The 15,462-nt window shown below is 46.8% G+C and overlaps 2 protein-coding genes and 1 long non-coding RNA gene across 3 annotated transcripts; 2 read left to right on the top strand and 1 right to left on the bottom strand.

The window, feature by feature from the left end:
• Positions 1-1,169: 1,169 nt before the first annotated feature.
• On the bottom strand, positions 1,170-5,322 carry LOC141023002 (uncharacterized). Its single transcript, XM_073499306.1, has 4 exons — positions 4,834-5,322; positions 2,950-4,432; positions 1,795-2,697; positions 1,170-1,636 (listed from the first exon to the last, which is right to left on the bottom strand). The coding sequence occupies exons 1-4, from the start codon at positions 5,320-5,322 to the stop codon at positions 1,170-1,172; spliced, it is 3,342 nt and encodes a 1,113-aa protein (XP_073355407.1).
• Positions 5,323-11,162: 5,840 nt separating this feature from the next.
• LOC120964072 (uncharacterized) lies at positions 11,163-12,265 on the top strand. The gene is made up of 2 exons (XR_012183730.1): positions 11,163-11,387; positions 11,956-12,265. It is a non-coding gene; the product is annotated as an uncharacterized lncRNA (long non-coding RNA).
• Positions 12,266-12,934: 669 nt separating this feature from the next.
• On the top strand, positions 12,935-14,871 carry LOC109772302 (protein FAR1-RELATED SEQUENCE 5-like). Its single transcript, XM_020330986.2, has 5 exons — positions 12,935-13,025; positions 13,110-13,567; positions 13,810-14,010; positions 14,184-14,726; positions 14,845-14,871. The coding sequence occupies exons 1-5, from the start codon at positions 12,935-12,937 to the stop codon at positions 14,869-14,871; spliced, it is 1,320 nt and encodes a 439-aa protein (XP_020186575.2).
• Positions 14,872-15,462: the final 591 nt, after the last annotated feature.

The following is a 15,462-nucleotide window of genomic DNA, read 5'->3' as shown; positions in this document are numbered from 1 at the left end:
TGTACGATCAGAACTGATGACCTCAGAAATGGAAATATCGCACTGAAATACTAGAACTGAACAAGTTTGGGGTTTTGGTCGGCCAATTGACTGAATTGATCTCTCGAGAATTAATCGGTAGGTTAAACGCCCACATATAGCTATATTTTGATGTACTCCCTCTGTAAACTAATATAAAAGCATTTAGATCACTAAAGTAGTGATCTAAATGCTCTTATATTAATTTACAGACGGAGTATATCCTAGGCTCCCAGCAATTCAACTTGCTCTCTGTCAATCTGATGGATCAACAAAGACTGCAAATTCCCATCCCCAAATGTGATGCACTCTTTGAGGCCATGCGCACTTGCAGCGGTAGCATGTAGTAGTACATTTTACATTTAAGACATTTTGGTACACAACAATATCGCAAGGCGCAAGCAGAGGAGCAGCAGCACAGCAAAGCAGCAACAGCATGGCAGAGGAGCAACTTGGCAGCAGCAGCGGCGGCAGCATCATAGCAAACAGTAACAGCAAAGCAGAGGAGCAGCAGCAAAGCAGAGGACAGGAGGAGGGGAAGGAACGGCAGCAATGCAGCATATCTTCCGGCGGACGGGGGCAGGGGAAGGCGGGCTCTAGCGCCTGGAGATGGCGCGCGGTGGTTGAGGGGGCCCGAGATGCCTCGCCGTCGGCCAAACACTGGGCGGCGGCCGGCCGAATCAAGCGGGAACGGGGGCGGCAGGACGCCCGAATGTCCAAAAAACCCTAGTCTATTTGGGGGTTCAAGGGCTGAAATTTTTGGCCGTATGCCTTGTGTCCGGAGCAAGGGCCCGTTTGGTTTCCTTCCAGAGAAAGCTGCCTGACTCAGGCAGGAATCTCACGCGTTGGATTTCCTAAGCCTGAGGCTGAGATCGCTGCCTGAGAAAAAATATGCATGTATGGCCTCCATCCAAACAGGCCCCAAAAGAGGAGCGAGAGGGGAGATGGTACCTTGACGTTGGTGCTTGGCGAGGTGGAGGCGCGGAGGTAGGCGGCCGTGGCGTGGCGAATCTGGGAGTGGAGGCCGCCGGAGGTCTGCGATGAAGGCGCCGAGGAGCCCAGGTGGTCGCGCTAAAGTTTTTTTTTTATTGAAATGGAACACAGCGATTCCATACATCACACAGGTCCAGCCAACAAACTGGCCCGAACATTTACATCATCTGGAATGTTCTCAGGCCCCTGTCAACAGCCTGACAAGCGCCATAGGCAGCTAATGCATGCGCTAAGCTATTACATGCCCGCGGGACAAAAGAAAATGAAACACGACTAAAGTTGAGACGGGCGAAGTCACGAATCTCTTTGAACAATAATCCTTCTGCTGCTAGATCTGCGTCCCTGCCCTGCAAAGCTTTCACCAGAACCTGGCAATCCAACTCGACTTGAACATTAGTCATCCCCCAACTGGAAGCAGCGTTAAGAACCTCTGCACAAGCTTCCGCTTCAGCTTGCACAGCCGATGCGATGTTTTGCAGGCGTCCCGCACCAGATCCTCGTACATCGCCAGCTTGGTCTCTCACAGCGAAGCCCCAACCTCCAGTGCCAGTCGCTGCTGAGAAGGCCCCATCACAGTTAATCTTTAGACATTCTCCCTCAGGTCTCCTCCACTGCTGCACCGACGCTGTTCAGTACAAGGTTTATGGCATAGAGAGAGACTCTGTAGCCCAGTAGTTAACATCTCCAGGTAAGCTCTCCAGTGCCCCAGCTTGTCGCCTGCGTTGATTTTGTTCCTCCAGGTCCACCACCTCCACATGAGGCATGCAACTAGTAGCTTTCTACTCTCTGGAAGCCGAAGGATTACGTGGATGACCTCCGTAGCATTTCTGCATACACACATCTCTTCCCTTAACTCCTCCGGTTGCAGCGAACGCCACACCTGTTTAACCTTCTTGCATCTGAAGAAGAGATGTGCCCCATCCTCGTCCAGTCTTTTGCAGCAAACACAGATAGTGTCGCAGTCGATGCCCCTACGCTTCATATTTAGTTTCAGGGGCAGGCTGTTATGAGCAAGACGCCAAGAGAAGTACTGAATTTTTGGTTGGCAAGGCAAGTTCCAGATCTCCTTCCATTCCCAATTGTTCTGGGGAATGTTAGATGATTCCGGCTGCCCTTGATCTCTTGCATTGACATATAGCTTGTATGCGGACTTCACCGAGAACTGACCCTTGCTATCATAAAACCAAGCATAGAAATCATCATAATCCTCCCGAACAGGGGTGGCTAATATAATTTTCGCCTCATCCTCTATGAATATGTCCCTTACAAGGCTCTCATCCCATTGATGTGTGTCTGGATCAACCAATTCACACACTCTGGTTAGTAGGCATCGTCCACGAGGGGTCTTCGGAGTGCGTAATCCCTCTCTGTTCAACCAAGGGTCAGACCAAATTTTTATAGAAGTTCCATCCCCCACCCTGCAGATCAGGCCTTCTTTCAAGAGTGCCACCCCCTTCAAAATGCTCCTCCATGTATAGGAGATGCCCGGGTGTGGTATTGCATCAAGAATGGAAGTGTTTGGGAAATATCTTGCCTTTAGCACTCGGGCGCACAAGGAATCCGGCGTGGACAGCATGCGCCAAGCCTGTCGGGCCAACATGGCTAAATTAAATCCATAGATGTCTCTGAATCCCATCCCCCCATCTTTCTTCGGCCTTGTCATCACAGAAACACTTTCTATATGTTCTGTTATTTCGAGATTCGAAGAAGCAAGCAAGTTTTTCATATAGTTGTTTTTGTGTAGTGATCTCTGTTCATGGAGATCACGAGGCCACTGATACCCGAAGTGGTTAGGTGGGATAGAAGAGAGGGAAAGCGGGCTTCTATCACATAGTTTCTCTTTCAGGGTACATAGGACGGCCCCGCTCCCAGCTGAGCCAATGCAATGTATTGTTCTTCTCCTGTTTAGCCCACCAAAACCTACAGATCATCATATGCCAATCTCTTCACACAAAGATTTAGTGAGATCAAAACATGACATTGCAAAGGTTGGGATAGCTTGCGCACAAGCTTTAATAAGAACATCCTTTCCCATCTTTGACAGTAGCCTCTCCTGCCAACCTTGGATTTTCTGCCATATTCTATCCTTCAAATATTCAAAGATTTTCTTCCGAGCTTGCCCAACATAGACCAGGAGGCCCAGGTACCTCTCAGTCCTAGCTTCTGCTCGAATCTTAAGAGTGTCCAACACCTCTTTTTTCTGTGAATGCCTTGTATTCTTGCTGAACATAACCGAGGACTTTTCGTAGTTTACAATCTGCCCCGAGCAAACCTCATACAGTTGTAGCACATGTTGCAGAGCCACAACACTCTCACGAGTCGCTTTCATGAGTACTAGTGAGTCATCCGCAAACAGTAGATGGTTAAACCTCGGTGCAGCATTGCAAATTCGAATCCCCGCCAGACTTCCCTCCACCTCCGCCTTGTTCAACAGTGAGGAGAATCCCTCTGCACAAATAAGGAACAGATAGGGCGACAAAGGGTCCCCTTGTCTCAATCCGCGTTGTGGTACGATCACCTCCGTGCAATCATCATTCACCTTGACTTTGTAGGATACTGAAGTCACACACAACATGATACGATTAATCCATTGCTCATTAAACCCCATCCTTCGCATCATCTTCTCCAGGAAATGCCACTCGACTCTGTCATAGGCTTTACTCATATCGAGCTTCACTGCTGCATACCCCTCCTTGCCACCCCTTTTCTTCTTTATAAAGTGTGTGCACTCATAGGCAAGAAGGATGTTATCCGTGATCAGGCGTCCAGGTACAAATGCACTCTGATTTGGGGAGATTATGTCAGGCAAAATCTGTTTCAACCGGTTGGCCAGGACCTTGGAGATGAGCTTGTAAACCACATTACAGAGGCTAATTGGTCTAAGATCCTTCATGCTGTCAGGGTTTTTTACCTTAGGAATCAGCACCACACATGTCTCGTTCCATCCCTCCGGCATCGGTCCTCCTTTCAGGACATTCAACACCTCAGCCACAATGTTGTCGCCCACCACATTCCAACACTTTTTGTAGAAGATTGAAGGCATGCCGTCCGGACCAGGGGCTTTCAAATCACCAATACTTTGCAAGGCCTCAAAGACTTCCTCACGGGTGTACTCCTTCTGAAGTAGCTCGTTCATATTAGGAGTAACCCGAGTGTCAATACAAGCCAGCAGCTCATCTTGCCTTACACCTGCATGGGAAGTGAAGAGGTTCAAAAAGTAGTTAGTTACAACTGCCTTCATATCATCCTCCTTATCCACTATAGTTCCATCCTCCTTCCGCAACTTTCTGATCCTATTTCTTCTTCTCCTCTCGGAGGCTGCAGCATGGAAGAACTTCGTATTACGGTCCCCTCTTTTCATCCAGTTAACATGAGCGCGCTGCTTCCAGTAAGTTTCCAACTGTTCTTCCAAACGGTTCAGCTTGAAACGGAGTACTTGCTCACAGTTAACCTGCACCTCACTGATAGTCTTCCTCCTCTCCGCTTCTAACTCTTTTTTAAGACGATGTATCCGCTTCTCAAGATCCCCCAAAATATTTCTGCTCCATTCTATCAACTCTCTCATAACCCCCTTCACCGCACCAGACACTTCCTTCCCCTCTACCGAGATCTCCTTCTCCCATACATTTTTCAAATCTCTGTACATCCTTCCTCCTCCAGCCATCTTGCCTCAAATCTCGGGTTATTGGCTCGGGGGGCCCCTCTCCGTGCCGCAGCTGCTCCCGTCGTGTCAATGATGATCGGGCGATGGTGAGAGTGACGGGGATCACCATTTGTAACCCGATATGCAGTGAATCGATTGCACCATGATCGAGTAGCGACCGCCCTATCAAGCCTCTCCTTGATGTAATTTTCAGCAGTGTGACTGTTGTTTCTCCATGTGAAGGTATCACCAACATAGCCGAGGTTGCCTAACTCGCAGCACTCCAAGGCGTCCTTGAACCTATCCAGATATCCCTGGTTTCTCGGCGCCCCACCTTCCTTCTCCCATACATGCAGCACCTCATTGAAGTCACCCGCACACAACCACGATTTGTCATTTTGGTTTTTCAGGTTTCTCAGCAGCCTCCACGTCTTTACCTTCTTCTCCATCTTAGGCTCACCATATATGCCCGTGAATCTCCATTTAAACCCATCATCTTCAGTGATCTCCGCGTCGATGTGGTACTTGGACATAAACCCCACCACTCGTAGGTTCACTCCCTTCTTCCAAAACAAGGCAAGTCCACCACTCTGTCCCTCACAATTCTTCACCAACATGCATGTCATATTCATTTTCCACCGCAGCCATTCCAACCTTATTTGCTCCATCTTTGTCTCGGACAGAAAAAGAACGTTGGGGTCCTCCTTCTTCTGGAGATCCAGAAGACCACGAATCGCCGGGCCATTCCCCAAACCCCGGCAATTCCAAGATATAAGTCTCATTGGTTCCCGCAGGGCTGTTCTGACAGCCTCACGATACTTTTTGTGGCATTCTTCTCCTGCACTCCAGCACCCTCCTCATGTCGGCTTCTCTTCGGCACCCCTGAATCATCTATCTCCATCACGTCCGCCCCTCTCTTCTTCTCCAGTGTCACTGCCTCCCCACCCGTCAACCTTTCCTCTATGGGCTTCTTCTTATACCTCCCTCCCTTCCCCTTTGGTGGCTCGAGACCCCCTGCACTCTGCTCACTGCTAGCCTCCCCGTCCCCATGTATGTTAGCATTACAGGTTTTGTCGTCCGCCTCCACCTGCACCCCCTTGTCTTTTCCCCCTTCACCACCCCTTCGGTTCTCCACCTTACCCGAGTTCTGCTTATCATCCACTGTGGCCCTTGTATCACCCCCTTACCCTTCCTTCCTCCATTAGTGGTTGTGTGCACTCCCTCGGATTGTGTCGCCCCCTCACCATTGATGAACAAGGCTTTCTTCCTTCCTCCTCCATCGGCCTTGTCGTTCAGTTCCCTCTCCCCTATCTGCTTCAGTTTCAAGGGACTAGTGACCTCACCTTCCTCCCCACTCTTCCCCTTCTCTGATACATCTGAACCCTGTTGTCCCTGCTTTCTCCAAGAAGGACCATCACTTCCTGACTTACTGCCATTGCTGGGCCATCCATATCTTCTCCTTGTAGACCCTCTCCCATACTCCGTCCCCCCTCTCCTCCTATCCTCATAGCTTTGGTTACCCTTAGGTAGGTACCTCAGCCACCTCCCATATTCAGCTACCTCACCTTTCTTCAATTTCTTCTTACATTCCCGGTCTGTGTGTCCCATTATGCCACAAGTGAAGCAGAAATCTGGTAGAAACTCATACTGGAAGTAGCACCAATTCTTCGCCTCTTCTTCTTTCTTCTTCCCCGGCTCCTTCACAATAGTATCCCCATCTTCATCCTCATCATCGTCAAGAAACATTCCTCTCATCAACGGCTCAACTACCTTGATTCTCACTTTCACCCTGAGGCATTGACCTAAAGCAGTACCATCTCCACCAGTATCCACTTCAACTAGCTCGCCAATTTGCTCGCCCATATCCTCAGCTAGTTCCTTGCACATCATACCTAGTGGCACGTTGTAGATACGCACCCAGATAGGAACCTTCTCAAACAAGTATTCATCAATTGTTTTTGCTGGATCAAATTCCTCCACAACCAAGAGCTCTTTCCCAAAAGTCCATGGTCCATTCTCCACTGCCTTCCTCTTTCCTGCCTCGTGCTGAAAAATAAAGAGGAATCTGTTCCCCCCCATGTCCTTTACCTCCAATCTGTGCATCGGGCACCAAGCCTTTCCCAGTGCGATCTCCATCCCTGCCGTATACCCTGGCCGATCTGACATCAGTTTCCCCATTGCCTTAACTGCCGCCCCTTCCTTGTGCTTCTGTATAGCCTTCCTCCATCCAATCTTTACTCCCTTTCTTTCCGCTTCCGACAGATTCATCCTCTTCATCTTTCCTTCCACTCCCTCCATTCTCCTCCTCTGATCTTCTGCCGAGAGAAACCAAACAGAGACGATCTAGGTTGGGTGTTTTACGACCGGGTGCCCTAGCACACCCGGAAGGCTTCTGGTGGATAGGTTTGGGTGTGCAGGAAACGGAGGGCGAGGGGTGCCGCGATCCTTCCCACGCAAGGACGATGGTGATGAGGATCGAGGTGGGTTTGGAAATCTGCAGGAGAGACCCTAGCAGCGACGTGGTTCTGGGGACGAGGACGAATTGCCTCACGATCGCCAGACGCAAACCCTAACCGTCACGCATGGGACGGACGCACTGCTCACGGGACGGACACACTGCTTTAGTTTCAGAGAGAACAGTTTTTTTAGACAAGTTTCAGAGAGAAAAGTGGTCGCGCTAGAGCTGTGGTGTAGCCGAGGGCGGAGAAAGGGAAGCGGCTGTGCCGGGCCGAGCTGGCCGCGGCCCGGCGGCAGTTTCCTCTTCTTTCTTCTTTTTAGTGAGTTTCTTCGGTTTCCCTTTCCCTATCAAGAAAAAAAAATATAACTTGATCAACTTTTTCGGAAAAACTTTCAATCTATTCATCTTCAATCATGGTAGTACAACGAACTCTAGAAATAATAAAAATTACATCCAGATCCGTAGACTACCTAGTAACGACTACAAACACTGAAGCGAGCCGAAGGCGCGCCGCTGTCATCGCCCCTCCCTCACCGGAGCCGGGCAAACCTTGAACAACATAATTTTATTTATATATTTATGTTTTCATTTCTTTATAAATATGGTGGCATCAATTTTACACCCCAATGGATATATTTGTTTTTTGCGAGTAACATGGCATCTATTCACTGAGTGGTTGTTCAAATTCTTATTTTAAGGAATCAAAATATGATTTAGATTTTAGTACGAGATGTCGAATGTCATACTCGTTGGAGTGCTGATTTTCTAGCTTGCGTGCTACTTGACAGTCATTTTGTGCAAGCTTTGAGATTGGTGCGGTGTATTCCCGTTTATTGAATGCACTACAATACTTTTATAGTATTTAAAGGGATGCAGGAGACATAAAAAAATACATACGTGCGCACAGATAAAATTATAATTGAAGGTTAATATTTTAAAAGATATACATATTTTGGAAAAGATCTTTTCAATTGTTTGATTTGAATTTTCATGAGTACAATATTTAGTTATTTTCAAAATGAATTTCACTTAGTTTTAGTAATATTTCAAAACAATTCACACAACATAGCTCAGAGCTAGGCGTCAGTCGTCTAGTCTGTTGTACATCAACAATTTTTTTCCTCGCATCTTCTTTCTCACGCTTCTTTCTCAAAAAATGCCCCACCAATATCGCCTTCGCGTTCCCACCCTCGCGTTTGTGCTGCCTCCGCCAGCTCATCGCACGACATCACATCGCTTGTAATAGGCCGTCCCCTCCACGTCCCCCCTTCCCTCAATTATGGTGGCCATGGCCGCTAGAAAGCACCGAGGAAGCCGATCGGCGATCGTGGCTTTGCCGTCAGCTGTTTCTAGCACGAGAAATCACTGCCTGCAGCTCCACCATCCCACGACACGCGGTCACCATCGTCGGCTCGCCGCGACACCAATTGGGTTGTCCCCGTTAGCATCAAGCACCGCAACATCCTCATCTTACGTTTTCAGCATCCTTGTCGGGCGGTCCTGGTGTCACCGTATGTTGACCGCAACACTGCGGGCTATGGTCCCAACACCTCGTGGTCTGCATGCCTTTGCAACTTCTTCTGTAGGTCAATGCAGCTCGCCGACGTGCTGGTGGAAGCTTTCATCACCATAGTTTGTAGTTCATCCCGCCACCGGTGCCAGCACTGGGTGTCGCCAGTCCTAGAAAACTCCAGTAGTTGGCTGCAGTCGCTGGTCGTAGCACCACGAATCACCCCCTCGCAGCTCTAGTAGTTGCCCATTGCAACAAAAATGCTCGCTGGCCCCAACAAAAATGCTCACCGGTCCAGCAAAAATGGCTTGCCGGTGCCAGCCCTAGCAAAAAACTCATCGGTTGTAGCTCAATGTTGTGACAATTGAAGCGCCGGTGACCACCGTCTCCAGCGCCTATGGTTGCCGGTTCAAGTGGTTCCTACTGGTTCCAGCATCTTTGTTGGTTGTAGCTATGCCACCCTCGCTGTTCCAGCATCTGCGCGACACGGTTGCGACATGGGCCATCATCGGTCCCAACACCGCGAGTCGTCCATCCCAACATCATGGAGTCGCCAGTCATAGCAATCTTCACGCACATCTTGCTCCCCCATCGTTGTTCCTCCACGCAGGTTGTAGCTCCTGGCCTCAGCGGCCATGACATCCTCCTGAGCTGCATGCGCCCGTCGCAGTTCCCGGCCTCCTCTCCTCTACAACAACCGACTACATCGGACGTCATGACTTGTGCGGTGCCATGGCTACATGTGGCAGCTGTGGCAATCGATTTGCAGCAGGGGGGGTGGGAAGCATCCAGGAGGAGTGTGTATGAGTTTTGGGAATCCATGGTGGATATAAGCTTGGGAAATCCATGACGGATTTGCTTTTCGGAAGGATAGAGGTCAACGGCCAAGAGCGACGGGAAGGAGGAGAAAATTATGAGAGGTGTGTGTTTGTGGGGAGGGTGGGGGGGAGCAAAAATGGTAGATTGACGGACTTATACAGGGAATCAACGGACCCTCCCAACCAACTAAAGTTGCCCTCTCCCTCCCCCCTTGATCCAGTTACAGAGATTGCCAACTAATCCTCACCCCATAAAACGCCCGTAAATGTCCGTTGATGTAGCATTGCGCGCGGGGGGGGGGGGGGGGGGGTGGCACGAGGGTGGAACGAGTGTATGACAACACTTCATTTGGAGATAAGGTAGGCGCACTTGGCGCAAGCGGGAGCGTCTGGTCACTTCCGATCAAATAGCTCGCACACGACTGGTGTGATGCGTGGCCCACCTGATCATGATCGTTTACCCAAAATGTGATTTAATAATATTTCAACAATACACTTCACAACATGTGTGAAATACAGTTCAGCATTTTGAAATGCATTCTGGTCATCCTTGGGTTTCCCAATCTTTTTTAAATGCAATGCACCATTTTTTATAATTCCACTTCAATTTTTGAAATACATTTTAGTCCTGATTCTGTATTATAAGACATTTTGGCCAAAATGCATTTGAAACTATATCGAGCCATGACCGAAATGTACATCAAATGCATCGAAATATTGAAATGCATTTGAAAAAAAAAACCATTTAACTAAATCACACTCGTAATTAAAACAGTAATAATTGAATCATGATTGAAATTACTTGGAATGAATATTTGGATTTTTGACTAAATCATGACTGAAATACATTTCAAATTCATTCAATATCAAAATGTTATTGAACTAAGACTGTAATTTACTCCTATTGCAATGCATAACCGGAACAAACTGAAATGCATTTCAAATTTTTAGAATCATGTTGAAATAATATTTAAATGAATTTGAAATGTTTAAACGCACTTGAAAATTCTCGGAATTATATTGAAATAACATAGAGTGTGGTTTTTCTATACCCAAGATGAATGCACCCACGGTGCACCCAATATCCAAGCCGTCTGTGAGTGTTTCCTCACCTCGAGATGCGTCCAGTACAGTCAAACGAGTAAACAATTAATCCTGTACGTGAACAGTAATCCCGCGCGGGAGAGACGGCCGATTCAAATTGTTCTGGGCTGAAATAGCTCACTGTTCACCGTCACGGTCTGACTGATGTGACCTTACATGTACTGCTAGCTGTCGGCCCTGTCCATCAAAAGCAGCGATGCCAAACCAGCCCGTTCAATTGTGTGCACCCAATATCCAAGCCGTCAGTGAGTGCTCCCTTCACACATCACACCCCGTCCCCTCTCTCTATTCTTAGTCTTCCATGTGAGCAGAATCCATGGAAGCCGAGCCCAGCTACCTTGCTTCCCGGGCGATGATGGATGGGGGAGCAGATGATTTCTGCATCAAGCCCGTAGCAGAGCCGCACGGCGACCAGATCCCTAGCGCTCGATATATCGATCTGTTCGAGCTTGTAGTTTGGCCAGGTGGAGAGGGAAATGGTACACATGTGCCAGCATCAAGGTATGCAGTCAGCTCAATCCATGGCCGATTCATCTTTAGGGAGACGAATTTCGGTTTTATTCCAAGCCTAAACGTTGTGGTGCCTGACAAATTTCTCATTTTCCCGTTCCCAGGAGCTGTGCCGCCACCACCGCTGTATCAGATTCCGCCAGCGGTTGTAGTGCGGACGGAGCCATCCAGATCCTGGCCGTCTCAGACGACGGAGCCATTCAGACCCCGACCATCTCAACGGGCAGAGCGGACGGAGCCATCCAGACCCGGGCTGTTAGCGGACGGAGCCATCCAGACCCCGGCTATCTCAGCAAAGCAACCCACGGCCGTCGTCAGGAATTGGAAGAAGAGGTACGAATGTTGTCTCTGCAGATCCAGCGAACACCTAACTTAGGCTGGATTTTTTTGCGGAACCATCTGGTGGACTTCCATGTAGTTTCATTCTGCCGTTTCACTGTTTTTTTATCCATAAATCGGCTGGAATATGATGCCTAGAGTGTTGGATCGCACAATGAAAATAACACTATGCATTCGTTGTGGTCAATTTTCCAATATTTGTTGTGAGGTGTGACATCGACACAGGAAGTTTCCATGTATAATCTCATATATGTTTATATATATGCATACACGCCTGACAACTCATGTGGATAAATGTTTTGTCTGGGCATCTGTTATATTTTGATTCATAGCAATATTCATGTTTGATTGTGATTATGTTGACATTGAAACCTCGTCAGGAGTTCTGCACCTTGTCACACTGACGCTACTGTTAGGATTCAACCATAGATAGAATCTGATAATGAGACAATTCAAGAAATTAATTGAAATTCAGTTAACCATCCACTCCACATTGTATTGGTCAAGGCCATCTACTGTTACATGCATATAGCGACATAACTGAATCTACTGTAAAATGCAGATTCAGAGGCGTGTCTGGACCTGATGAAAGGATTATACCGAGCAAAAGCAACTATCTGCAAGTCTGTATCGCAAGAGCAACCGATAACAGCAATAACAATCTATTTGCCCCGGTTAAAGGTTTTACATTTGACTCGTGTAAAGAAGCATATGAGATGTACAATATTTTTTCATGGGAGAACGGTTTTGGGATCCGGCATGGCAAGACCAGGATAAATGAGGCGAAGTACAAAACTATGCATGAGATAGTATGCCAATGCCATGTACGTATTATTCGTAGCTTTTTCAACTGACTTTTAGCTGATTCATTTCGTATACTTGGTATCATGTTGGACATCATTTAGATTTATAATAATATCCGTTGGGTGTGTATATGTTCAGGGCAAGAGTGAGAAAGAGAATTCCGAAACATGCAGAACAGGATGCAAAGCGAGGATTCGTCTACTGCGCACTAGAGACCATGGGTGGTACGTCACTATGTTTGACAATGTACACAACCACCCGCTATCAGCTGGGCATGAGGAGACGCGTCAATGGAATTCTCATAGTTACATAGATCCTTTGATGACGGACTTCATCCGGAATCTCCGAGAGAACAATATCAGCCTCAGCAAGGTTTAAAACATCCTCTGCGCTACACATGGTCAAAATGGAGGCGTGCCATACCGTAAGCAGAACCTGAAGTATTTGTGCTCACGGCTTGCGCAAGAATCAATCAATGATGACATACATAAGACTATTGATCTCTTGCATCAAATGAAAACTGCTGACCCTAACCTTCAGGTATATGTCAACGTTGACAAAGGAGGCTCCGTTCAGTCAATATTGTGGTGCACTGGAAAGAACTGTGAAGACTATGCATATTTCGGAGATGTTGTCACCTTTGACACGACTTACCGAACTAATCTGTACAATATGCCCTTTGGTATATTTGTTGGTGTGAACAACCACTACCAATCTGTCATATCGGTGGAGTGCTGATGCGTCATGAAACTACTGAGGGGTTCGAGTGGGCTTTCAAAACTTTCGTCGACACGATGAATGGAAAGCATCCAGTCACAATATTGACTGGTAAGATATCACGAATAATTTGATAATTTCCATAATGTATGCTTGGCATCTTTTCCATGTTAACATGAAAATCATTATGTGCAGATCAGTGCAAGGTGATGGAAGGAGCAATAGAAAACATATTGCCAAATACGAAGCATAGGTGGTGTAAGTGGCATGTATTGAGGTGCGCAAAGGAGAAGCTTGGCCCTGTATACAGCAAGAAGAGTGGATTCAAACATGAGTTCCACAAAATTATAAATGATATTATTTGTGTCACAGAATTTGAGGGAAAGTGGGCTGAACTTATAGATAAGTACAATCTGAAGGATAATCCTTATCTTGAGAATCTATATAGCAAGCGGACCATGTGGGCTAAACCATACTTCTCCAGTGTGTTCTGTGCTGGGATGACAAGTACTCAACGCAGCGAGAGCGCAAACCACCTGCTGAAACAGTACATACCTCGTTCATCACCTATGCACCTATTTGTCAAGCAGTACAACAAGCTACTCCAATCACGCACATCGGATGAGGGCAGGCAGCAACACATGACAAAGATGGTGAGAAGCCCAAATATGCATATTTTGATGTGTCTATTTAGTTGATATATATACCGCTAGATCAATATTCATAAGATATACAAACCCGAAATGCATCAAACCTGTAGCTTAGATTGTTCAATCCACACACAAAAAGTGTAATGCCTCACAAGCTTTTGCACCATTTGCTTAGCATAAAATTTGTTGCAAGATTGAACTTAGTATAATCAAGCTGCTTTCTGTGTGTGTATGTTTGTTTGCAGAAACGTCGAAGACTCAACGGAGGGTTCCCCTTGGAAGCTGATGCAGCCAAGATATATACTAAGGGTGTGTTCATTAAATTTGAAGAGGAGCTTTATCAAGCTGCATCGTTTATTATATCTAATTGCATAAGCAATATGGAATTTGAGGTCACACGTGCCCGACCGGATTACTTGCCTGAATACGAGATGAGGAGGTACAAGGTTGCTATCAGAGATGGTGGTGATTTCATAGACTGATTGTGGATACTTTCAGCATAGTGGGATGTTGTGCTGTCACTCTATCAAGGTTAGTGTCCTTGGTATTTTTTTCTTCCTATGCAGGTTTCTATCAGCTTGTTGCTGATCAATGTTCTTTTTCCTGATTGATCAAGCAGGTTCTGATACGAAACGACATACTCAAAATCCCGAGTAAGAACATCGTGAAGAGGTGGACCAAAATGGCAAAGGAAGTGCAGCCTTCAAACCTTGCTCTGCCTCATGCATCGATTCAGCCAGACGATGCTTCATACCGGCAAAATATCCTGTACATTGCCGCTCTAGAAACGGTGAAGGAGACCTCCCTTTGCAAGGGCATGCTTGACAAGACACTAAAAGTTTTTCAGGAACTGAGGACCGAAGCTAGACATATGCGATTGCTGGAGGAGGAAAGCCATAATGAGCCGGGTGAAGGACGGTGTGATGCAGATAATTTCATTGCCATCACGTCATGTGAGCAGTTGCATCCGCCAAAGCGAGTGAAATCCAAAGGTAGGACAGCAACTGTAAGGATGAAATCAAGGATGGATTATGTATCACTCTTCCAGCAAAAGAGCAAGAAGGTTGATAGTGTTTACAATCAACCAAACTTTCTGTCAGAAATCGGAAGAGACAACACCTCTAGCGACCATCATAATGATTTGATATCCCAATACAAGAGGGTTATCAAATGTAGCAGATGTAAGGGAGAAGGTCATAATAGGTCATCGTGCAAGAAACGCGGGTTCTGAACTGAATGGTATATCATATGGCGTATTAGAAAGCTGTATTTTGTTTCAGAAAGCTCGAAAGCTCCTGGCTTTCTGAGGACGCCATAGCAGCCGGTTATGTGCACATTAATGCTGTACTATATTCAGGCACCTTGTCTTTTGCAAACACTAGGACGTGGTATGCAGATCTATAACTATGTTATCATTAGATGTCAACAAATGTGCTTGCGTGTGACAATCGTGTACCTTAGTATCCCTATAAGTTGTGATGTTTTTAGACGAAACGCGCGAGCATGCCTACTTAGATTCCCGCCTAGTCTCTACGTAGCAGGCATTGACATGAGCGATCGCCGTGCAAGTGTTGGAACTCTATTTTTTTACGGAAAGATTACTTTATTAACTCAAATAACGGTTACATCATCAGCTAAGAATTTAACAAGGAAGCCAGGAGGTGCCTCGTCCCAAACAGAAGGGTCGTTCACACATCCCCATTTAGCTAATTCATGAGCTACTACATTGGACTCTCTAAAACAATGCTCAAATGTAACCTTTCCAAAATCACACAATATACTCCTGCAATCATCCAACACTGGCGATGCCGTCATCGAATGGCCTTCATTGAGATTTAGTGCATCCACATGCTCAAGCCTAGCTGTAGAAGCATTAATGAAATGCCCTTTATAATCTC

The sequence above is a fragment of the Aegilops tauschii genome, chromosome 5 (genome assembly GCF_002575655.3).
Source record: "Aegilops tauschii subsp. strangulata cultivar AL8/78 chromosome 5, Aet v6.0, whole genome shotgun sequence".
In the NCBI taxonomy this organism is placed as follows: Eukaryota; Viridiplantae; Streptophyta; class Magnoliopsida; order Poales; family Poaceae; genus Aegilops; species Aegilops tauschii.
This window is presented reverse-complemented; position numbering and strand designations above follow the sequence as displayed.

What these genes read in the sequence shown, in the direction of transcription:
- LOC141023002 (XM_073499306.1), bottom strand. Translation starts at nt 5,322, where the DNA reads ATGGAGCAAATAAGGTTGGAATGGCTGCGGTGGAAAATGAATATGACA. An exon ending in AGGAGAGGCTTGATAGGGCG is followed by an intron (nt 4,433 to 4,833) that starts GTCGCTACTCGA and finishes CTCCGTTTCAAG; the next exon opens with CTGAACCGTTTGGAAGAACA. An exon ending in ATCTTTGTGTGAAGAGATTG is followed by an intron (nt 2,698 to 2,949) that starts GCATATGATGAT and finishes TCGAAATAACAG; the next exon opens with AACATATAGAAAGTGTTTCT.
- LOC109772302 (XM_020330986.2), top strand. Translation starts at nt 12,935, where the DNA reads ATGCGTCATGAAACTACTGAGGGGTTCGAGTGGGCTTTCAAAACTTTC. An exon ending in ACGAGATGAGGAGGTACAAG is followed by an intron (nt 14,011 to 14,183) that starts GTTGCTATCAGA and finishes TTGATCAAGCAG; the next exon opens with GTTCTGATACGAAACGACAT. An exon ending in TGATATCCCAATACAAGAGG is followed by an intron (nt 14,727 to 14,844) that starts GTTATCAAATGT and finishes ATTTTGTTTCAG; the next exon opens with AAAGCTCGAAAGCTCCTGGC.